The sequence below is a fragment of the Myotis yumanensis genome, unplaced genomic scaffold (assembly GCF_028538775.1).
Source record: "Myotis yumanensis isolate MYYU_CA2020_CCGP unplaced genomic scaffold, mMyoYum1.0.hap1 SCAF_4, whole genome shotgun sequence".
NCBI classification, from domain to species: domain Eukaryota; kingdom Metazoa; phylum Chordata; class Mammalia; order Chiroptera; family Vespertilionidae; genus Myotis; species Myotis yumanensis.
In genome coordinates, this window is record NW_027223755.1 from 92,560,788 (window position 1) to 92,585,778 (window position 24,991).

A 24,991-nucleotide genomic window follows, 5' to 3' on the forward strand; every position below is an offset into this window, starting at 1 on the left:
GTCTTCGCTGCGCTTCATAGCCGTAAGCGGGAACGCACAGGGCCGGGAACTACCAAGGCGAAGGTACGGGTGGCGGCGAGGGGTCAACCCGTGCCGGGCGTGGGGTTGGCGCTGAGGCTGTCGGAGGAGGTTGGGGTTGGGTGGGAGGAGATCCGCTCGCTTACACGAGGAGGATTGAGCCGCCGCCGCCGCCGTCGTCGCGAGTGCGGAGTCGGGGCTGGAGCCGCTGCCGCGACGCCGCCGGAGTTTGTGTCGCTAGCCCTCGGCCCTTCTGCCTCGCCGCTTCCCGGGGTCAGCGCGGCCTGCTCGTTCCCGGCCTGTCGCCCCCGCCTCCATTTCCCGCCCTCTCTTCACCACACACACGGCCCCCCCGATCATGGATCCGGGCAGTGGTGGCGGCGGCGTCGGCGGCGGCGGGAGCAGCAGCGGCAGCAGCAGCTGCGACTCGGCGCCCGACTGCTGGGACCAGGCGGACATGGAAGCCCCCGGGCCGGGCTCATGCGGTGGCCCCGGCGGCCCTTTGGCGGCGGCGGCGGGCGAGGCCCAGCGTGAACCCCTCAGTGCGGCCTTCAGCCGGCAACTCAACGTCAACGCCAAACCCTTCGTGCCCAATGTCCACGCCGCCGAGTTCGTGCCGTCCTTCCTGCGGGGCCCGGCCCAGCCGCCGCCACCCTCAGCCGGCGCCTCGGCCAACAACCACGGAACCGGCAGCGGCGCGGGAGGCTCTTCGGGTAAAGGGTCGGGACTTGGGGCAGCTCCGAGACGCGGGAGGAAGCCGGGTTGCGAGGGCGGGAGCAGCGACCTGGGGGCCTGGGCCCACCGGGGCTAGGGTGGGCTGGGGTGAGGCGGTGCGCCTCTCAGTGCCGGGGGACTTGGGGCCCGGCAGCACGTGGGGCGCTGACAGCGGTGTCGGGCGCCGGCAAGTCTTGGGTGGGGCGGCCCGGGGCCGGGGAGTCGGCCTCATGGGTGGCCGCGGCGGAGGGCCGGGCGGGGCGGGAGAAGCGCGCTGGGGACACGGCCGGGGCTTGGAGCCGGGCTCTGGGCCCCATTACCCACTTAAGCCGGGAACCGTATGGAACGGAGAGCGGGCGGCGGCAGGGCAGTAACACGAGGCCTAGAAGTGAGGACAGATGGAATCCCGAGTCTGTAGGTGGGCGTTGAAAGGTCCGAGGAGTTGGGAAGGACGAATCGAGTTTTCTCTTCACCCAGAGGCCTAGGAGAGAGCGTCTCTTGCTGCAACTTCTATTATTGAAACTGTAATTACGTGTTAAATATCTGTGGCACCGACCGGTCTAAATGAATCCCAAGATGCATTGCAGTCTTGTGATCCGACAGAAACTGTTGGCTATCAATACAAAGATCTTTTTCACCCTTCGAATTTTGTAAGCTTGTAAAGTTCACAAAATGTCACAAAGTTAGAGTACCTCATTTGACATGGGTAGGAAATCACATTAATTTGTGTGCTCCCTTTCTTAAGTGGGACTTGGACTTTCCTCCGTCAGTGACAGGCTTAGAATTTTCAGTGTGTCAAAATCGTTTACCTTACTCAGGTTGTTGGGTATAAGTCACTTTTTTTATGTTATGTGTCAGTTAACTAGTCTATTCAGACACGAGCATTTGTTATAACTTAATAGTAGCCATGTGCGGTTCTGACCTTAGTGGTAGACAAACTTTCAGTGGTTTCAAGTTAAGTTCGGTCTTTAAAAATCTGCCTGTATTTAGGGGCTGCTTCCATAATAGCATGCTTTCAGGTACTGATTTTGTAGGAATATCAAATGAGTGCACTGAAGTATTCTCCTTATGTAAAAGTTGCTTATTGTCCTGGCCAGTGTTGCTATCTGGTTAGAACATCTGTCCACCCAGGATCGTGGGTTTGGTTCCCGGCCAAGGTTTCTCTCGCACCATCCCTCCCTCCCTTCCACCCTCTGAAAGCAAAGGAAAAAATGTCCTCAGGTGAGGATTAACAAAATGAATAAATAAATAAAAGTTGCTTATTTTAGGAACTGTCAGTAGTATTAGCTTAAAGAGAAAAAGGGAAGGGCTGAATGTCCTTGCATTCTAGTGAGGGTATGGAACTGGATCGTAGTTATTCCCAGCAATTTGTGAGAGCATATTGTAGATTTCTCTTTAAAGTTCTATATTATAGTACTTCTTAGATAAGTGGACACCATAAAAGTTTAGTTTCTTCAGAAACTTGCTACAATTTTCTCTCTAGAGGCAAAAAGAGACTGGAGAAATACTTTTGCAAGTATGTACATATGTGAGCACACAGTTTGGATTTGGTTGTTTTTTTGATGGGTATTTCTTTTGCTTGTGTGGGTGTTTGATGTTTTCCCTTTGAACAATGAAGCTTACTTAGCTTTTATTTCTTTGCTTATATCAAGCCATTTTGGCTACTTAAACTAATCTACTTAACAGCTCCTAAAAGTGCTTATTTCCAGTGCTTTATCATACAGATCCCTTTTATCCAGACATTTTCTTTTTGGTCCTCCCTCCTTACTCTGGAGCCATCAGCACCACTATAGCTAGACCTATTTCCAGCCTAGCTATACCTATTAGCCATTCAGGGACAGCTCTCCTTAGAGCAGTGGTCTGGAATAGTGGTCAATTGTTGAATGGCTAGGCAGACTAGGCATTAACTTTTTTTTTTTAAGCTAATAAATTTTTATTTAAGGAATTTCACATGTTCTGTCTGAGTCCTTCCATTGCCTTAGTTTATCCTGAGTTTGAGTCTTAATCGTCTTCATCCCTTTTTTGCTCAATCCGGTTGTCATTTCAGTCAGTCCACAATCCTTATATTTGAGCTTCTTTGATCTACACTTGAATATGGACATCAAAAAGTCTCCACCTATAATCGTTGGGAACTGATTTCTTCAAGCAATTTACTTTAGGGCAATGGTTAGGGTTTGAGTAGATGGATCTGCCTGGTTTAATTTCAGATACCCTCTAAACACGAATAAGTTCAAATCATCTTCACTCCTAAGCTATCACTCCCTAGAATAGTACAGATCTTCGGATATACAAAATACCTAAAGAATAAGACATAAATTCAGATATTGTGTTCTCAAGATAAAACCCTAATAAGAAAAAGAAGTCATCTTTGTTATAGTGTTATCAACATCAAAATTAAAATACTAAAGCAGTATGGTTGATATTTCCCTTATATTCTATGCTTTTTAAATGATTAATCCTACAGTCCTGGAACCAGCATTTTAGGTATCATGTTCCTTCTTTTTTTTTTTTTTTTAATATATTTCTTTATTGATTTCAGAGAGGAAGGGAGAATGAAAGAGAGATAGAAACATCAATGATGAGAGAGAATCACTGATCGGCTGCCTTCTGCACGCCCCACGACTGGGGATCGAGCCCGCAACCCAGGCATGTGCCCTTGGCTGGAATCGAACCTGGAATTCTTCAGTCTGCAGACTAATGCTCTATTCACTGAGCCAAGGCGGCTAGGGCTCATGTACCTTCTTATATGTATCAAAACTCATACTGAACAATGAGTTCTGGGTTAGGCATTAACTCTTACCCAGGAGAACTTTTCTCTTCCTGATAGTTGCTCATTTGCAGTTTTACTCTTAATTCTTTTCTCTGTGACCTGCTGGGAGTTAGAGATGTAAAAATGTGTAGGGAAGTGGTTGTAAGGAAAGTCCCTACATTATGGTCAACTTTTTCTTTTTTATCAGAGACTTATTTTGATGTTACAGACTTTACCAGCTGCTTCTACAAAATGTGAGTTATGTTTTTAAAAATTATCCTTTGTAGGATATTTATTTGAAAAAGAATGGATTTTCTAAATTGAGGTCCTGAGTTATGTGGGACTGTTGGATTGCATGTTCCAAGCCCATTTAAGTCCATAAAATACCATCAGAGCAGAAAACTATGCTTGGAAGCAGTAGGGGGAAAAATGGAAACAGCACTTAGATTGAGTTTACAAAGGAGGAATCATAAAGTTTGCAATTTTTTTTATAGTGAGGAAATAGAAGGGCTAACATGTTTCTTTTGTTGTTAAGCCATAGCTGAAATTTGCTGTGTGTGTGTGTGTGTGTGTGTGTGTGTATTTAAACTAGATACCAGAGAGCACTTGAAGGAATCTAGAGATAAAGCACTAGGATGAATGACTTTTAAAATTTTTGTCTAGGAAGAATATGTCATTTATCCTGAAAACAGGCTTTCTTTTTTTAAAAAATTTTATAGGGGCACCTTGAGCAATCAGTAGAGGAAGATGCTTTTATACAGTGTCATCCACCTTCCCTAGAAGGCTGCTGGTTATACCTGTTTCCAGCTATCCCAGCTTAGGTTTCAGTGTTGACCTAGGATCTCTTTGAAAATTTAATAGAGGGTTCCAAAGACATGACTAAGTAGAACCCATTTAGATGTAATTCATTTTAGTTCAATACTCTGTACAAAGCCAAGTAAATTGGCTAAGTAATTGCTCTTCAAAGTAGAGGTCCTAAAATGAATGAAAATATGAAGACAAGGGTTATATATACCAGAACAAACATTTTCTATGGTAGAATGTACTTTAAGTTCCAGTTTGCACCTAGTTCAGTTTTTTCTTCTTCTTCAGTAAATGAGAAATAGGTTTAGCAGTGCTAATCAGGGTTAGTTACTTGGTGTCTTAGTCCATTTGGGCTGCTATAACAAAATATTACAGCTGATAAAAAACAGACATTTATTGCTCACAATCCTGGAGGCTGGAAGTCAGTGATCAGGGTGCCAGCCTGGTTGGGCAAGGGCCCTCTTCTAGACTGTTGACTTCTTGTGTCCTCTTATGGCAGCAGGGGCAAGAGAGCTCTTTGTAAAGACACTAATCCCATTCATGAGGGCTCCACTTTCATGACGTAGGGCCCTCCAAAGGCCCCACCTAATACTGTCACTTCAGGTGTTAGGATTTCAACTTAAGAATTTGGGGGGTAGAGGTGGGGCACAAATATTCAGACTATAGCACTTGGATTTAAGAGCAGCCCTGGCTTCTAAAGTAATGTGTAATGCTCTTTCCACTGTTCCACCCTCAACATTTCTCAAAACTCTGCTATTAAAAAAATAAGTATAGAATAAAACCAGCAGTCCTCAGAGGAAGATCTGTCTCCAAAATGTAGCACATTATATTGTGGAACTTGAATTTTAAAAAGAAATATTTGTTTTGTAGTGCTTGGTTTTCACTGAATGCCTGTATGGGGGGGGGGGGAAGGGATTTTTTTTTTTAATGATTGAGATATTAATATAACATGAAATTCACCTTCTAAAAATCTACTGTTCAGTTGTTTTTAGTATATTCACCAAGTTATGCAACAAAGTGTCATCCACCTTCACTAGAAGGCTTGTTACTTGGTGGATGCTTGTTAATCATTCAATAGTCTCAAAGAATGTCTTTGGAGCCCCAGGGTAGAGAAGATACAGAATCAAACTGCTAATGCTTGTTTCCTCCAGAAGAACTCTTAAACTTTATTATTATTATTAAACACTAGAGGTCCTGTGCACCGTGCGGGGGGGGGGGGGGGGGGGGGCGGGGAGGGGGTCCCCTCAGACCTGCCTGCACCCTCTCCAATCCAGGATCCCTCAGGGGATGTCCGACTGCTTCACACAACCCGGGACCGCTGGCTCCTAACCACTCGCCTGCCTGCCTTCCTGATCGCCCCACACCCAGGACCCAGGCTTTCCTCCCTCTGGCTGGCCACAGGCACCCAGGACCCGGGCTGGCTGCAGCCACAGGGGACCGTGGGTAGGCGGCTTTGCAGGGGCTGTAGCCGCAGGTGCCTGGGACTGTGGGGCAGGTGGCTTGTCCCTCTTACAGGCTGCAGGTGCAGCCGTTGGCACCCGGGACCGTGGGACAGGCGGCTTGTCCCTCTCCCAGGCCTTAGCCTGGCTAGTCCCCATTCCTCTCTTGCGAGCTCATTTGTGCCTGGCTGGTCCCCAGTCCTCTCTCACAAGCTCATTTGTGCCTGGCTGGTCCCCATTTCTCTCTCCCCGTGTTGAGTGTCTTTACATCTTGAGGGTGTGATGACCATTTGCATATTAGCTCTTTATTCTATAGGATTACCTGTTGACTGATAGATAAGTTTAGATAAATAAGGTTCTTGGCTTTAGATTTGTTTTCTTTTTCCTCTAAGACTGAAATGCCTACAATAACAATTCTAATATACAGGATTTTTCAGGCTTCTTTGGGACAGTAAATGGGATAGAGTGGACAGAGGAGATCAGGGGAAACTATTGCTCCTAGAGTGTCGTGTGTGTGTGTGTGTGTGTGTGTGTGTGTGTATTAATCTTCACCTGAGGATATTTTTTCCTTTGATTTTTTTTAAAAATATATTTTATTGATTTTTTTACAGAGAAGAAGGGAGAGGGATAGAGAGTTAGAAACATCGATGAGAGAGAAACATCGATCAGCTGCCTCCTGCACACTCCCCACTGGGGATGTGCCCGCAACCAAGGTACATGCCCTTGACTGGAATTGAACCCGGGACCCTTGAGTCCGCAGGCCGATGCTCCATCCACTGAGCCAAACCGGTCAGGGCTTTATTTTTTTTTTTAAGTGAGAGTGGGAAGGAAGGAGAGAGACAGACAGACATTAATTGGTTGCCTCCTGCATGGGCAGGGATCTAACCTGTAACTCAGGTACCTGCACTTGACCGGGAATTGAATCCTCAAACCATCGGTGGCTAGGGCCGAAGCTGTAACCACTGCATAGCACAGGCAGCACTGTCTCTCCTCCCCCGCTCCCCCCAATCTTGACTTACTGATTATTAGATTATTGAATCTGGGCCCTTGTTCCATGATTTTACATGCTTGAATGACTTGAGCAGGAGGATTTAGGGAACAAGTGCTGTGCCATATTGAGCAGTTGTTTAAACTGTTAGAAATTTTGATTGAGAATAAACTGTCTTTGGAACAAGTTTTATTTAGTGCAGTGAGTACACAGCTTTTTGCATTCTTTTGTCCTTTATTTTTCACCTTTTCTGAATTGTATTGCATGAAAGGGCAGCAATTAAAGTTTATCAGGGCAAGTTAGGAGGATATTATAAAGGACAGATTTTAAGCTTGGTTTTGCTTGCTTTTGTTTGCTCAGGAGGAAATGTCTTAGTGTTGAAATAGTATTGTTTTTCTGGTTGAAGAGAAAGAAAAAAATGAGACTGGATAACCTTATGGGGGCGGGGTGAGTTAGCAGTATTAGAATGGAAATTTTTGAGCAGTGAATCTGGTTTTGCTCAGATATATGTATAACAATTAATGAACTGCCTACAGAATGCAGGATGCTGTTCTAGGCACTTGAAATGACAGCACCAAGATGAATAAATTATTCTCAAGGAGTCTAGAAAGAGATCAGATTTACTCTAATGGAAGACACAACATGATAAGAGGGCCATACAGAGGGGTGCAGAGGGCTTTCAAAGCTGCAAATAATAATTGTTCACAGATTGCCTTATGTTGTAAATAATTTCAATCTTGTCACCCTAATGATAAAACTAAGAATCTATTTTCTAAGTGTCGTGAATATCTTAAGTTTTTTAAGTTTGCTAGGAATTTGCTAGAGTAGAGTATCAGATATCTTTTACACTCCTTGTCTCATTAAATAGCAGTGAGTTTGGTTACTGCAATTCTGACTAGTGTATCCGTGAGGCATGCTAATTTAGAATTTCTACTCATAGTTCTTAGAAATCTTTGGAAAGCAAGAATTTGTTCACTGGCTGAAGGTTCTTGATTATTCTAAGGTCTCAGATTTCTTTTTTAGCTGTCAATTGGTGATTCATACCAAAGCTTCTTAAAAGTTTTATACTTGTTTTCAATAGATTTTAAAGAAGCATAGCTGGGCTATCAATGTATTTGGGTTTTTTAATTTGTGTGTTTTTTTTTTTGTTTTTTTTTTAATAAATGGTTTTGCTCTAAGGAAATTTACAGTGGAACCTGGGTTCTCGAACTTAATTTGTCCCAGAAGGCTGTTCAAAAACTGAAGCATTGCTTCCCATTAGAAATAATGTAAATTGAATTACTCCATTTCAGACCCCAGTTCCCTGTGTTTTTATGGTTGTTGTTTTTTTATATATATTTTATTGATTTCAGAGAGGAAAGGAGAGAGAAGGAGAGAGAATAAAACATCAGTCATGAGAATCACTGATTGGTTGCCTCCTGCATGCCCCCCATTGGGGATCAAGCCTGCAACTGGGCATGTGCCCTGGCCAGGAATCAAACCTTGACCTCCTGGTTCATAGGTCTGAGCCACACCAGCCAGGCAATATTAACCATTTTAGAGTGAACAATTTAGTCATAGTGTTGTATAATTACCACCTCTATCTAGCTCCAAAATATTTTTATTACCCCAAAAGGAAACTTCTACCCATTAAATAGTTAATCTCCACTTTCCCTTTTCTCCCAGCTTCTGGCAACCACCAATCTCCTTTCTGTCTTTATGGATTTACATATCCTGAATATTTATATAAATGTAATCGTACAACGTGACCTTTTTTGTCTGGCTGGTTTATTTCTCTATGACCAAATTTTAACTATTTAGAAATCTAGATTATCATCTGTATTAAACTACTATCTGACTGTCTTCTGTTAAAATTTTTGCACTTCTTGTTTTAAAATTTGTGGTAATATACCTAGTTCATTAGTAATAGCCAGTTCATTAGTCTTCCTTTATCATAAACAGTAGTATTAGTTTCTCTTTTCAATTTGGGGTATGATAGTTTTATTCAAAACTGATACACTCAGCCCAGCCGGCATAGCTCAGTGGTTGAGCGTTCACCTATGAACCACGAGGTCACAGTTGGGTCCCAGTCAGATTCCCAGGTTGCAGGCTCTATCCATAGAGTGGTATGTGCAGGAGGCAGCTGATCAATTTTTCTCATCATTGATGTTTCTATCTCTCACTCCCTCTCCATTCCTCTCTGAAATCAATAAAAATATATTAAACAACAAAAAAACCTGCCACACTCAGATAACTTTCCCACTTAATTAGAATGGTTCCTGTCTTGAATATTTGATAAGGGTGTATTTCTGAACATAGAGATACCACTGGAAATATGAAACCATAATTTCATTCCTCAGGAGATTTACTAACTTCTCTTTCACTAGCAGATACAAACCATGCAGGATCTGATAGGTTAATCTCTAATTAGAATGGTCATCTGTTTGCTAACCATGAACAATGACTTTGGGCTTAGTAGAATTCTACACCCCTGCTCATATAGTAGTCAGTAAAATCTGGATGTCATATGCATTATGAATAAGAACAGTAGAATTAACAAGAGAAGGTTGCTCGTGCATTTGTGAATACTGGGTACAACTATATTGAGAAGTTTACATTTAAAAAACATTTTGCTATATCTGTTATTTTTCTGGCTCATTATTCCAAAACATCAGTTGGCAAATGTTGCTAAGGTTTATAAATGTGATCCATCATCTGAATACATGGAAAGCTTTTTTCCAACATAACGAAACTGGTCAACTTCTTACTTTTGAGCCCTTTAATACCGTCATTACCTGTAATTAAACATTTCTTTTCTTTCCTTTTTTCAATCCTCACCTGAGGATATTTTTCCATTGAGTTTTAGAGAGAAGGAAAGACAGAGAGGAATATTGATGTGGGAGAAACACATCGACTAGTTGCCTCCTGCATGCACCCCAACCAGGGGCCCAAGGCTGGGGAGGAGCCTCTAATCAAGGCACATGCCCTTGACCAGAATCCCTTAGGTCTGCAGGCCGAAAGCTCTATCCACTGAGCCAGACTGGCTAGGGCAGTGGTCGGCAAACTCATTAGTCAACAGAGCCAAATATCAACAGTACAACGATTGAAATTTCTTTTGAGAGCCAAATTTTTTAAACTTAAACTATATAGGTAGGTACATTGTTATTAACTTAATTAGGGTACTCCTAAGGCTTAGGAAGAGCCACACTCAAGGGGCCAAAGAGCCGCATGTGGTTCGTGACCCGCAGTTTGCCGACCACGGGGCTAGGGTTTATTTTCTTTTCCATTACAGTTTACATTCAGTATTATTTTGTATTAGTTTCAGTATATTAAGCATTTTCATTGCTTGTGGTACTTGACTCTCTGCCTCTGTGAGCTTTACAAACTTAAACATTATAAATGTAGGATGTTTTGGAAAATAAAACGGAACAGATTTTTTTATTATGCTGCATTATGCAGCCATGTGGAGGTGGTCTCATGACTGATGTCACTGTTCTAAGAAGTACTTTACAGCTTTATGTATGTAAAGTATAAATACTGTATTTTTGTAAATCTAAGAGTTGGTTCTAGTATCTAGAACTAGGTGGTCAGTGTATGTACTTTTTCATTTTGAAAAGCTCACTTACAGTTTGGGGGCTATCTTATTAGGTGAGGAGGGGGAGCCCACTATAACAGTTGTCTCAATCTTTTTCCTGTTTTAAAATACTTGTACATCATAACTTAGTTTACTTTTTTAAAATATATATATACAGAGAGGAAGGGAGAGGGATAGAGAGTTAGAAACATCGATGAGAGAGAAACATCCATCAGCTGAAACACTCCCCACTGGGGATGTGCCTGCAGCCAAGGTACATGCCCTTGACCGGAATCGAACCTGGGACCCTTGAGTTCGCAGGCTGACGCTCCATCCACTGAGCCAAACCCGTTAGGACTTAGTTTACTTTTATTGACTGACTTTCAACAGAGGTTGTTTGAGGAAAGGCACTTGTATAACTTGTAAAAGCCCAGTTGAGTCTGTTATGTCTGTATGTTAGATGGTGGTGATTATAGTATTTCATAGGGTTTTTGAGGGAATTTAAATGAGAGAGCAAATAGCACAAAAAAGTTCAATAAAGCCCTGGCTGGTTTTGCTCAGTGGTTAGTGTCAGCCCGTGAATCAAAGGGTCGAAGGTTCCGATTCCTGGTCAAAGGCACATACCTGGGTTGCAGGTTCGATCCCTACCCTGGTTGGTGTGCATGAGGAAGAAAACCAATCGATGTTTCTATCTGACATCAATGTTTGTCTCTATCACTATCTCTTTCTCCCCTCTACTCTCTCTAAAAATCAATGGAAAAAAATATCCTTGGGTGAGGATTAACAAAAGAAAACAAAAGAACCCAAAATATTAATATAAATTAATATTTGACAAAGGAGGCAAGAGCATACAATGGAATAAAGATAGTCTCTTCAATAAATGGTGTTGGGAAAATTGGACAGGTACATGCAAAAAAAAGAAACTAGACTACCAACTTACACCATACCCAAGAATAAACTCAAAAATATTTAAATGTTAAGTTGTGAAACCATAAAAATCCTCAAGGAAACCATAGACAGCAAAATTTCAGACTTCTCTTGGAACAGTATTTTTGCTGATATATCTCCTAGGGCAAAGGAAACAAAGGAGAAAATAAATAGGACTATATCAAAATAAGCTGCTGCACAGCAAAAGAAACCATCAACAAAATGAAAATGAGCCCACTCCATGGGAAAACATATTTGCCAATGATATATCTGCTAAGAGGTTAATATCCAAAGTATATAAGGAACTCATTCCACTTAAAAAAAGGAAGACAAACAATCCAATTAAAAAATGGGCAAAGGATCTAAATACACTTCTCCAAAGTGCACATACAGAAGACCAATAGACATGAAAAAATGCTCAAAGTCACTAATCATCCAAGAGATGCAAATTAAAATAACAATGAGGTATCACCTCATACCTGCCAGAATGGCTGTCATCAAAAAATCAATAAATGACAAGTGTTGGCAAGGATGTGGAGAAAAGGGAACCCTAGTACACTGCTGGTGTGAATGCAGACTGGTTTAGCCATTATGGAAAACAGTATGAAATATCCTTAAAAAAATTAAATATGGAACTGCCATTTGACCCAGTGATCCCACATCTAGGAATATACCCTAAGAAACCCAAAACACCAATCAGAAAGAATGTATGTACCCCTATGTTCATACCAGCACAATTTACAATAGCCAGGATCTGGACATAGCCCAAGTGCCTATCAATAGATGAGTGGATAAAAAAAGCTGTGGTACATTTAATACTATGCAGCAGTAAAAAAGAAGTATCTCACCCTTTGAGACAGCATGGAAGGACCTGGAGAGTATCATGCTAAGTGAGATCAGTCAGAGAAAGACAAGTATCACATGATCTCACTCATATGTGGAATCTAATGAACAAAATAAACTGGATCCAGAGACATGGAGACATGGAACAGACTGGAATCTCATAGAGAAGGTGGAGGAGGGTGGGTGGGTGGGGAGATATTAACCCATGGACACAGACAAATAGTGTGGTGAAAGCCTGGGGTTGGGGACAGAAGTGGGCTAGAAGGGGCCAATGGGGAGAAAAGTGGACAACAAATGTAATACTTTCAACAATAAAGATAAATAAATAAATTTTTAAAAAAACATTAGTTGGAGTTAGGGTCACCCCCACATCCAGCGTTGTATCAATTTGTGAGAGCTTGGTATCCTTGTCTGGCCATAATAGATACTCAGTATATGCTGATAAAATTTAGTTGATACTCAGTACAGGTTAGGGTATGAAGACTGTCATTTGTTGAATATCTGATAGGTGCCAGAAGTTATTTCTCACTAAACAAAGCTTTTGTTTAGTTTCTTCATTTAATCCGTTCAATAATCCTGTCAGGTGGATGGCGCGTAATTTCCATAATTACAATGAAATAATTGCATCTTACAACTTGTTAGTGACAAGCCATGATTTAAAGTCAGGAGTCAGCTCAGTTCTAGCCTCTTTTACTACTACATGCTACCTCTTCCATCTCTAGGGTGGCATATGAACTTTATTCACTTAGCATTGCCTGGCTTCATCTCAAAATTGAATATTTTTCCTTACCCACAAACTTTGCTTTGAAATAGGAAAATGAAAAAAGGTTAATTTCTATTATGTCTGAAGTACAATTTCTGTCCCCTTCTAAATCTAGTTGAAATGATTTCTGCTCCCACCCCCCCATTTCTATAACATAGGTTGGGGGGGTCATTTTAAACCTTTCACTCTTTCTTCCTAATCCTGTTAGATGTTCCATCCATTATCTGTTCACTTAACCCCACCTCTAGTTTTATTGCTCAGTTATCATAACGGCATGCTTTCTTGTAGTAGTGATGCTGGTCTTTCTGCCTGTAGTGTCTTTCCCTCTCTATTTCTTCTATATACTACCATAGAATGATCTTCCTAAGTGATACTCGATATGTCAGAAAGCCTTGATTGCCCTTTACCTTTCAGGGGCAGGAAATTGCTTTCTTTAACACTTGTTGTTATTAAAGGTTCGGTCCAATACCTTTTCTTGACTCTTATAGGTGTTAATACTTTCTGGCAGTTGTTTTATTTTATTATTTTTTTATTATAATTTATTGTGCTGATATTGGCTAATAAAATTATATAGGTTTCAGGGGTACAAGTCTATAATACATCGTCTGTATATTGTATTGTGTTCACCACCCCAAGTCAAGATTCTTTCCATCACCATTTAACCCCCCCTTTACCTTCTACCTAGTCCCCCCCACCCCCCCGCAGTGACTTTAAAATGAGTTTTTGCTGGTTATGAATTATTTTTTTAAGTAAATATATTTTTATTGATTTCAGAGAGGGAGGGAGAAAGATAGAAACATTAATGATGAGAGAGAATCATCGATCAGCTGCCTCCTGTACATCCCCACATTGGGGATTGAGCCTGCAACCCGGGCAAGTGTCCTGACCGGAAATTGAACCGTGACCTCTTGGTTCATAAGTCTATGCTCAACCACTGAGCCACACCAGCCAGACTAATTATTCTTTACTGGAGGCCCGATGCACGAAATTTGGGCAAGAGTAGGCCTTCCCTCCCCCGGCTGCTGGCACCGGCTTTCCTCTGGCACTGGGAACCCAGGCTTCCCTCGCAGCCCTGGCTTTGTCTGGAAGGACGTCCGCATATTACGCTTTTATTATTATATATTACTTTGTGTGTAGGATTTATGTGACTTCAAATTCTTTGATGTCTTTTTGTATTTTGCAGATTCTTTAAAGCAGGGGTACTTTCATATTAGAGTATCATTTAGGTTTATCAGATATAAAAAATAAATTTAAGCATAGTTGGGGAACAGTATGTATCTCTTCTAGTGATGTCATAGGTAGTTTTATGGTGTGGAAATGGGATTGTGCTTTACCTTAGAACTTTAACATAGTGCAAAACTGGCATAATTGTAATTGCCTTTCTGAGATGTTGTAAAGGCCTATATATAGTTGGAGGATTTTATCTGAAGTACTTTATTTTATTATTATCAAATATAATTTGTTTGAGGATCCTGATGATAATGTGATTATAGAATCTTAAAAAGGGCTAATCATAGCCTTCTTAGTCTAGAGCTACTAAGGGAATTTAGAGAAGTAATGTGTATTTGTTGAGAAAAATTTTATAAATTTGATCTGTGCTGGGCAACAGATTGCTTTTATAATATCTGTGAAGGAAAAGTTTATGAAGCAAAATAAGAGAATAAGCATGCTTTTATGAATATATTTTAGTTACTTATTTTTTTAAAGTAGGTTAAACAGAGACTTCTAATTGGAATATCTGAGTTAGTCATTGATCTGAATTATTGAGATTTTTGTTGTGTTTTGAACTTTTGTTTTTAAAAATGTAAGTAAAATGGATATATAGGTCTTAATTTTTAATAGAACTTATTTCTATTGAACAGCACCTGTGGAACCTTCTCAAGAGGAACAGTCATTGTGTGAAGGTAATTTTCTATGATGTGACACTTTTACTATTTGATTTGAGAAAACAAGTTGTGTAATGGTGTGTAAAGCTAGATATTGCTTTGTAAATATATATTATATCTCAATTTCTTGTCTAGGTTCAAATTCAGCTGTTAGCATGGAACTTTCAGAACCTGTTGGTAAGAAAATTTCTGACCATATTAATACAGTAATAAGAAACTCTTTCACTCTCAAGATTTAAGGTGCAAATGTAAGTGTTATGATCATTATAATGCCTACATTTAAAACTGACATTGAGTCTTTGCTATGAAGATTTAGAAAGCAGAACTAATTAGACATTAATACTGCTGTGATAAATTTAGTGTTGCAAATAGAAAAGAATTGAATGGAGGAATGTTAAAGTCAGTTTAAATAGTTGTATCTGTTCCATTTAGTTGGTGAAAATTTTTCTTCCCTTTTGTAACTTAGTACTCTTAAGGGTTTCATATTCCCAAGGTGATTAATAAACTTGAAGCCAAAGTTATTACTTGCAGAGGAAAAAGAAAAGATCTTCTAAATTCTTTCACACTTTTCCTATGTTCTGATTTAAAAATTTATCTTTTTCTACTGTCAGGACATCTTAACACTGGAATAACAGGGCTGTTAAGAATGTTAAGATCTCCTGCTTACATGTTGTTTGTCCTAATGAAAATGAAGCTTTGGTAAAATAGCAACTCTCATAGTATATGAGTCAAGCTGTGATGTCAGCAGTGTGGCCAGCTTGAAAGCTATTATCCATTTCTGTTGTGAAAGATTTTCTTGCTTATATATCACTAGACATTAGGAAATGGAGCTAAATATGCCAAGTTCCATTTATTGAAAGCACCTATGTTTTAAAGTATCTGTATATGTTACAAATCTTTTTTAGAATACTAAATTAAAATGCCTTCTTTCAGTAGAAAATGGAGAGACAGAAATGTCCCCAGAAGAATCATGGGAGCACAAAGAAGAAATAAGTGAAGCAGAGCCAGGGGGTGGTTCCTTAGGAGATGGAAAACCCTCAGAAGAAAATGCCCAAGAAATGATGGAGGAAGAAGAGGAAATACCAAAACCTAAATCTGTGGTTGCACCACCAGGTGCTCCTAAAAAAGAACATGTAAATGTAGTATTCATTGGGCATGTAGGTAAGTTACTCATAGCTATGATTGGGTACATAAAATAGAACATCTTTTTAATAACTTGGAGATGTTTCATGAAGCTGAACTGTGATTTGCTAGATTATTTAGCTGGCAGAAAGTTGTCAACAAATACTTCGTTCTCAAAGGGTGGGCAGATGAACAATTCTGTAATGGCATGGAAGTTGGGAGAAAAGCTTCAGTATATTTTTACATAATGTGTAAATTAGCCTTTGATGATAGCTGAGCATATTATGATATCTTAATATCCTAGGGAATTTGCCTTTTTTACGTGTGAACTTAATTTATTAATTTTATTGTATTAACTTTACTGTGTAGTTGAATGTTGTGGGATATGAGAATTAGTAATAGGTTGCTGATTTAGCTACCCCCTACCCCCCACCCATTTGATTTACTTAGATATTTAATCATCTAACCTATCCCCAAAATTCTGAGGAGAAAAATAATACAATCATGTGTCCTTTTTTTTTTTCCCCCTTTATCTCTGCTTTCCCCTGAATATGATGATACACCCTTCTACTTTTTTAGTAGCAAGAACTCCTTTGAAATTTGTATAGGAACACTAATCTCTACTAAAAGTGAAAGGCAGACTACTTAAATGTAGTCTCAGCTCTTGGCTATTTTTGCTGTTCTCTAATGCTCCCTTAGGGTTTTTTGTTTTTCCCTAAAGTAGGTTGTTGTTGTTTTTTTAAAAAAAAAAACCACCATATTTTTATTGATTTTAGAGGTGAAGGGAGAAAGAGAGACAGAAACATCAATGATGAGAATCATTGATCGGCTGCCTCCTGTACACACCCTACTGGGGATTGAGCCCACAACCTGGGCATATGTTCTGACGAGGAATCAAACTGTGACCTCCTGGTTCATAGGTACCAGTAGATGCTCAACCATTAAGCCATGCTGGCAGGGCTACCCTTAGGTAATTTATATTCATTTGCTGCCTGGCTCTTAGCTGGAGGTCAGGGAATACTCTGTTTAAAAATTCTTTCTTTTGTTCTTTATCAGTAAAGTAGTTCTAAATCATTATCAAGCTGTTAGGGGGACTTAGTAGCTCCTTTTTCCAAGGGAGAAGGTAACTAACCAATAGATTCCTACAATTTCTGTTGCTTTTGCATGATTTAATTATATAGTATATGCTAAACCGTATCTTCATAGTTCTGTTATATGTATATACTGGTTGACTTTTTAAAATTTTTTTTATACCTATGCTTTGCATATTGTTGATGTTATTACTTTTAGATGCTGGCAAGTCAACCATTGGAGGACAAATAATGTAAGTATATTTTTTCTTATATAATAGAATTAACTCAATTGAATGAATTTTGGGAATTGTCAACTTTCATAAAATCATACAAAGGAGATTACCCCAAGTTAAGAAAAATCTATATATAAAGAGCCACGGGCTGTCACATCTGAAATAACCAAATGGACAACCAAACGACTGAGCAGCAGGCTCAGTGGGGCCTGTGTGGGGCAACAAGGCCGGCAGGGGGGGTTAGTGAGGGACGACCAAATGACTGAACAGCAGGCTGTGTGGGGCTACCAGGTCGGCAGGGGGGTTAGTGAGGGACGACCAAACGACTGAACAGCAGGCTGTGTGGGGCGACCAGCCTGGCAGAGGAGGGCAATGAGGGGTGACCAGGCTGGCAGGGGGGTGCTGTGAAGGGCGACCAAGCCGGCTGGGGGAAAGTTGGGTGACCAGGCTGGCGGGGTGGGGGGGCAGTTAGGGGCAACCATGCCAGCAGAGGGGGGCAGTTGGGGGCGACCAGCCTGGCAGAGGTGGGCAGTGAGGGGAGACCAAGCTGGAAGAGGGGGCATTTGGGGGCGACCAGGCTGGTGGGGGGTCAGTTGTGGGTGACCAGGCTGGCAGGGGGGCAGTTGGCGCCGATCAGGCAGTCAGGCAGATGAGCAGTTAGGAGCCAGACGTTCTGGATTATGAAAGGGATATCCCAACTGCCGGTTTAGGCCCGATCCCCAGGATCAGGCCTAAACTGGCAGTCAGACGTCCCCCGAGGGGTCCCAGATTGGAGAGGGTGCAGGCTGGCCTGAGGGGGGGACCCCCACACACACAAATTTTGTGCACTGGGCCTCTAGTTAATAATAAAATGACATTACCTGTAGAGAAGACTGATATTAAGGAGTAATTTTTGCAATGTGATCATTAGTATTTTCTGATGGATTATAGGCCATCACTAAAATTCTTTCGTGATCACTGTCAGACTCTGATGTAACATGAATTAAATATACTTCTGAAAATTACCTTTTACATTTTTTATAAAAACTAATAAAGAACCAACCCTCACTTATAGGAAATTTTACTCTTTGAATATAATTTTCTTGGAAATAATAAAAACCAGCTCTTGAACCTGGTGCATAAAGAGAACTGGCGTTTTCTCATCATCAACTCCTTAAATTTATGTGGATTTAATCAAATATAAGGTAGTCTGGCTAACATGCTAAGATAATTTTTTATTATATTATGTAAGTTATTAAGGTATGAAGACACCATGGTTGGCCTTCAGGAACATATCTAGTATTGAAAAATCTTTTAAATTCACAGGTCCTAAATATTTAATCCCTCTTAGATTAGACCCATTTTTTAAAGCTGTCATCAGAGGATCTAGATATCATCATCTTGTCTTGTTTCGTAATCTTAATTGATAATCTTTCCAATTCTCACTTTTGAAGATTCCCCAACAGACTCTAAAACAAGGATCCTCTTCTAAGGCTCTACGGATAATAGTGTTGGGCCCATTTGATGATGTGTTAGAAGAATGTATATTTTTTGGTTATGGGCTGTAATTTTCATTGGTATTTCACTGGGATTCTATACTTAAATGGTTAGAAACATGCACTACAGATGACTGCACAGAGAACCCCATAGAGATGAAAGCTAGAACTGGAATTCCTAAGTATTTTAAAACTAGAGGCCCGGTGCACGAAATTCATGCACAGGTGGGGGGCCCTAGGTCTGACCTTGCGATCAGGGTCTATCGGGGCTGTCTCACCCAGTCCCAATTGGGGCTGGGTTGGCTGGGGCCTGTTGGCTGGGAAAGGGGACAGAGGGAGGGACCGTGGGAGGTTGGCTGGCTGTGGGAGGTTGGCTGTGGGAGTGCACTGACCACCAAGGGGCAGCTCCTGCATTGAGCGCCTGCCCCCTGGTGGTCAGTGCGCATCATAGTGACTGATCAACCGGTCGTTCTGGTCATCTGGCTGTAATGGTGGCTTAGTCTTTTATATACATAGATAATCTCACTTTGAGAAATAATATATTTAAAGTATTAAAGTGTATTAGTAAGACTTAATTGCCTGGACAACACTGTTGGAATCATTTTATATAACATTTACATTTGCTTTTTAAAAGAAACTTTTATTGCTTTGGCCAGTGTGGCTCGGTTGGGTGTCATGCCGTGCAGCAAAAGAGATTGCTGGTTTGATTTCTGGTCAGGTCACATGCCTGGGTTGTGGGCTGGATTCCTGGTAGTGTGCATGCAAGAGGCAACCGATGTTGAGCTCTCACCTAGATGTTTCTTTCTCTTCTCCCTTCCTCTCTCTCTCAAAATGAATAAACTATTCTAAAATAAATAAATAATAAATAAATATAATAAACTTTTATTATGAATTTTAGACTTTACAGAAAGGTTGTAAAAAAAAAGTACATACTTCCCATATACTTTTCACTTAGCCTACCCTAATGGAAACATCTTACATAACTGTAGTATAATCATTAAAACTAAAAAGCTAACATTGCTATAATACTATTAATTAGACTACAGATCTATTTGAATTTCACCAGTTTTTGCAGTAATGTTTTTCTGTTCTAGAATTCCATTTTGTGTTTGTTTTGTCTCCTTTAACTTGCAACATTTCCTCAGTCTTGTCTTTCACCACCTTCATCATTTGAAGATTGCTATTCAGTTATTTTATAGGATACTAGAGGCCCGGTGCAGGAAATTCATGCACTCGCGGGAGGGGGGCGTCCCTCAGCCTGGCCTGCGCCCTCTCACAGTCTGGGAGCCCTCAGGGGATGTCCAACAAGGACCTAAGCCATCAGTCGGACATCCTTAGTGCTGCCGCGGAGGCTGGAGAAGCTCCTGCCACAGCCACTGTGCTCACCAACTGTGGGCCTGGCTCAGGGCTTCTGGCACTGACCACCAGGGGGCAGCTCCTGCATTGAGCATCTGCCCCCTGGTGGTCAGTGCATGCCATAGCGACCAATCGTTCCACCATTCAGTCAATTTGCATGTTAGCCATTTATTATATAGGACTAGGGGCCTGATGCTTGAAATTCTTGCAAGAGTAGGCCTTCCTTCCCCTGGCTGCTGGCACCGGCTTCCCTCCAGCACCTGGGACCCAAGCTTCCCTTGCAGCCATGGCTTCGTCAGGTCTAATTAGCATATTATTCTTTTACTATTATAGATTCTTCAATTGGGGTTAACTGATGTTTTTTACAATCACACTGAGGTTAGGCATTTTGGGCAAGAATATCATCAAAGACATGTTGTACTCTTAGGGCATCCAGTAGGGGTAAAAGATATCAATATTCAGTATGTTTTATTTATTACTGGTGATATTTGCTAAAAATTACTTGGTTAAGGTGTTACTAGGATTCTCCACCATAAAGTTATGATTTTTCCCCTTTATTTTGTGGGAGATAATTTGAGACTATGCAAATAACTTTTCTACTGAAAGTTTCCTGATTCAAGCATCCACCAGAGGTACCTTTACTTCATTATATTTAGAATTGAAATTCCTTTTGTAGTGATTTAAAGTTTTCCTAATTTCATTGAGTAATTTGTGTTTCTTTAAATGTTTTCAGGTATTTGACTGGAATGGTTGACAAAAGGACACTTGAGAAATATGAAAGAGAAGCTAAAGAGAAAAACAGAGAAACTTGGTATACTAAACTTTTATGATACTATAAATTACTTTTAAGGAAATGCTGCCCACTTAATGCTTTTGTAGTCTACTGAAATAGTGTCATAACAAAGGAAGTTTCTTTCCCCTCATACTACATAGTCTAGATCATTTCCCGATGACTTCAAAACTTGCACAGAGAAAGTTTGGAAACATCCAAACATCCAATTAAAAGGCTTATTGAATATATTCTAATTGGGCCATTTAATTGGGCCATTATCTAACCACTATAAAATTGCATTTAAAGAATTTATAGTAGCCAGGAATAGAATATGTTACAGTGGAATTTGGGAAGAAAACAGGAAACATCATAGTACTTAGGACACGATCATTAACTATGTAAATAAACAATGGAAAGAAAAATAATTGAAGGAATTATTGACAATGATTCCATTGAATGGTGAGAGAAAAGGTCAACTTTTTTCAGTTTTCTAACCTTATCTTATTTTTTAAAAGTTAACAAGCTTATCTGAATGGGGCATTGGTGTGTTTTTTGTTGTTATATTGCTCTGTAAAGGGAAAATCTTAATGAGTATATACTATGAAATACAGATGATTAGGTAATCTAAATTAATGCCTTCTATTATGGATGATTTGAACTTAAATAAGTAATTTTTACATGGCAAATAATATTGAAATAATTTTAGCAAGTAACTATTGCTCCCAAGTGGCAGGTTAATGGCCTTCACGTTAAAAAGACATCCTTAGACAGCCATTATTCATATTTTGTGACAGATGATTATAAAAATGAAATATAGAGGAACGTATTAACTCATGGTGATATTAGCATTGGTACTTAAAGTAGTCTTTCTGTGTATGTTTCATAAATAATGTTTGCTTCTAGAATGGTTGACTGGATATATGTAAAATTTCCAAGTGCTGGAACCACATTAACATAAGTTTTACTCTCTTAATTTTCATTTCTGTCTAGTTCTGTTACTGGTTTAAATGTATGATGGACATAAAGCTAGATGTCATCAATTACACCTTTAATGGTAGAAGAATATCTTAGAAATTTTCATGTTCTTATCAGTATTATTCTTATTTTAAAATTATTTCAGGTACTTGTCTTGGGCCTTAGACACAAATCAGGAAGAACGAGACAAGGGTAAAACAGTAGAAGTGGGTCGTGCCTATTTTGAAACAGAAAAGAAGCATTTCACAATTCTAGATGCCCCTGGCCACAAGAGTTTTGTCCCAAATATGATTGGTGGTGCTTCTCAAGCTGATTTGGCTGTACTGGTAAGAAAGACATTTCTAATTCACCTTAATATTTGTTAGCAACCCCACTTAAACTTTTTAAAAAATATATTTTTATTGATTTCAGAGGGGAAGAGAGATAGAAACATCAATGATGAGAGAGAATCATTGATTGGCTGCCTCTTGCTCGCTCCACACTGGGGATCAAGCCCACAACCCAGGCATGTGCCCTGACCGGGAATCGAACCTTGGACCCTTCAGTCCGCAGGCCAACGCTCTATCCACTGAACCACGCCAGTCGGACCCCACTTAAATTTTTAAATATTTGAGTTTATCTGTAAAAGCTGGAATTTAGGTTGTGGTGAACTATAATATACACGGTCACGATTTTCACTTTTGTCTTACTGATCTGTGCAAGAAGTCTTTATAATTTAGTTTACTTATGAAAATATATTTCAACTTTCCTCTGCCATTGCTATTATCTATTATGTGTCAGAACTTAGTGTCCACTAAATGCCAAGCCTACAAATTAGGCAGTGAGTATGAATATGAAATTATCTATTTTTTTGAGGCCTTCCATCATTTTGCAATTTTTTTAAATCACTGTTCCAGCACTAAATCATATACATGTTTAATTTGTAACATACATAGAGGCATACTAGAATTTGGAAAATTGAGGATCAGAAGAAACATTTATACTTAAATCTTAAATCACTTAGACATTGTGATATTTGAAAGCATGTATATTATGACTAATTTTCTTCTATATTTTTGCAGAAAGCTTCTGATAAAACCGAAAGGAAAGACATTTTATTGCTAGAAGGGTATACCTGAATGTGTAAGAATAAACTATTTGATTTTTTGGAATAGGTAATCTCTGCCAGGAAAGGAGAGTTTGAAACTGGATTTGAAAAAGGAGGACAGACAAGAGAACATGCAATGTTGGCAAAGACAGCAGGTGTAAAACACTTAATTGTGCTCATTAATAAGATGGATGATCCCACAGTGAATTGGAGCAATGAGAGGTAAGCTTACATATCTTATAGACATGTTAGTAAAATAAAGGATGCTTTTGTTATGTTTTTCCCCTGTGGTTTTTCTAAACTTCATTTTTAAAATTGAAACTAGAGTTCAATTGCTTTATATTATAATTGGATTACTTATAAATGTTATAGATACGAAGAATGTAAAGAGAAACTAGTGCCATTTTTGAAAAAAGTTGGCTTCAATCCCAAAAAGGATATTCACTTTATGCCCTGCTCAGGACTGACTGGAGCAAATCTTAAAGAGCAATCAGATTTCTGTCCTTGGTACATGTAAGTAATTCTTTTTTTCCTTTAAAAGAGTTTATGTCTTAATAAGTAATTTAAGAAAATAATGAATGTAACTTTGGCTTTAAAAATACCAGGAACTTTGCCCATTTTTAACTGGGTTGTCTTTTTGTGATAGAGTTGTAAGACTTCTTTGTGCATTGGGTACCCCAGGTCCCTTATCAAATACATGATGTGCAAATGTTTTCTCCCATTCTGTGGGAGATCTTTTCACCTTCTTGATGGCGTCCTTTGAAGCATAACACGTTTTAATTTTGATTAAATCTAGGTTATTTTTTCTTTTGCCAATTGTACATTTGGTGTCATACATAGGAAAACTGCCTAATCCAGTTAGGAAGAGTTAGAACCCTATTATTGACATTTAGGTGTGCATTTCACTTTAGGCTACTTTTTTTATAAGGTGAACTCTTGATTATTATATAGCTTTGTAAGTTTTCAAATTGGGAAGGGTGAATCTTTGAATTTTGTTATTTCCCCAAGATTGTTTGGTTATCTGGGTTCCTTGAATTTCCATATAAACATTGGGATCAGCTTGACAGTTTCTGCAAAAAAGGCAGCTGGGATTTAACAGGATTGAATTGAATCTGTAGATCAGTTTGGAGAGCATTGCCGTCTTGACAGTATTTTATGTGTCCTATAAAGTGTAGCTTTAAAGGGGAAATTATTTTATAGAATCTTCATTTCAGAGCTGGAAAAGTCCATAAAAATTAAGTAAAAGAGTGCAGTCATTTATTACAACATGTGGGCTATTTGCTATAAAATATTTTTCTAAATCTCAAGTGTTAATGGGGAGGTTTTTCATATTATATTCAGCTATTTTCATATTATATTCAGCTATTTTATTTTTAATTTTCTGAGGAATAAATGAAATTAAATAATAAATTGGATTAATGAGACGAGTACATGGGTAGAATGAAAACATGATTATAACCATTTTTTTGTATAAAGATACAGTCATGTAACTTAATATTTTGATATTTATGTTGACTCTCTTTAATGGATATTGTTATGTTCTCAGTGGATTACCATTTATTCCATATCTGGATAATTTGCCAAACTTCAATAGATCAGTTGATGGACCAATCAGGCTGCCAATTGTGGATAAATACAAGGTACCCAAAATGTTCAAGAAATTGGGTTTATGGGAGGTGAAATAGTAGTTTTGTGTTTGTTTTAAATTATGAAAAAACTTTAATAACAACATAGATGTCTCTTTTAATGGCTGCTTATTATTTTGTGGTATAGACCATAATTTATTCAACCAACTTAAATTATTTCATCTGTTTCCCAATGAGCCAATAATCTTTTAGAGAGAAACTCATACAAGTGAAATTGCTAGACTCAAAAGGATTTGCACATTAAAGTTTATGCATATTGGCAAATAACCTTTCAGAATACTGTGCTAATTTATATTGCCAGCAGCAGTATATGAGTGCTAGTTTTACCACAACCTCACCTAACCGGATGTTCTACTTTTAAAAAAAAAAAGCATCATTATTTTTACTGCAATATCAGTGTAATGTTTTGCCCCTCCTCAAATACTTTATTCTTAAATCCTCACCTGAGGACTTGCTTTTATTGATTTTAGAGAGAGGAAAAGGGAAGGGGAAGGATGGAGGGGGAGGGAGGGAGGGAGAGAGAGAGAGAGAGAGAGAGAGAGAGAGAGAGGAGAGAGAAATATCATTG

The 24,991-nt window shown here is 39.5% G+C and overlaps 1 protein-coding gene across 2 annotated transcripts in view; it reads left to right on the plus strand.

Moving 5' to 3' along the window:
- The first annotated feature begins 153 nt into the window (after positions 1–153).
- GSPT1 (G1 to S phase transition 1) overlaps positions 154–24,991 on the plus strand; it is a 39,693-nt gene continuing 14,855 nt past the window's right edge. Inside the window, exons 1-10 of one of the 2 annotated variants that reach the window (XM_070412963.1) lie at positions 154–731; positions 14,661–14,702; positions 14,820–14,861; positions 15,618–15,845; positions 17,097–17,130; positions 20,677–20,754; positions 21,836–22,016; positions 22,845–22,999; positions 23,150–23,290; positions 24,324–24,417. In XM_070412963.1, the coding sequence (XP_070269064.1) occupies positions 377–731; positions 14,661–14,702; positions 14,820–14,861; positions 15,618–15,845; positions 17,097–17,130; positions 20,677–20,754; positions 21,836–22,016; positions 22,845–22,999; positions 23,150–23,290; positions 24,324–24,417 (1,350 nt within the window). In that variant the 5' untranslated portion in view covers positions 154–376. The remainder of the gene's footprint in view (positions 732–14,660; positions 14,703–14,819; positions 14,862–15,617; positions 15,846–17,096; positions 17,131–20,676; positions 20,755–21,835; positions 22,017–22,844; positions 23,000–23,149; positions 23,291–24,323; positions 24,418–24,991) is intronic. The other variant, XM_070412964.1, reaches the window with a different exon arrangement.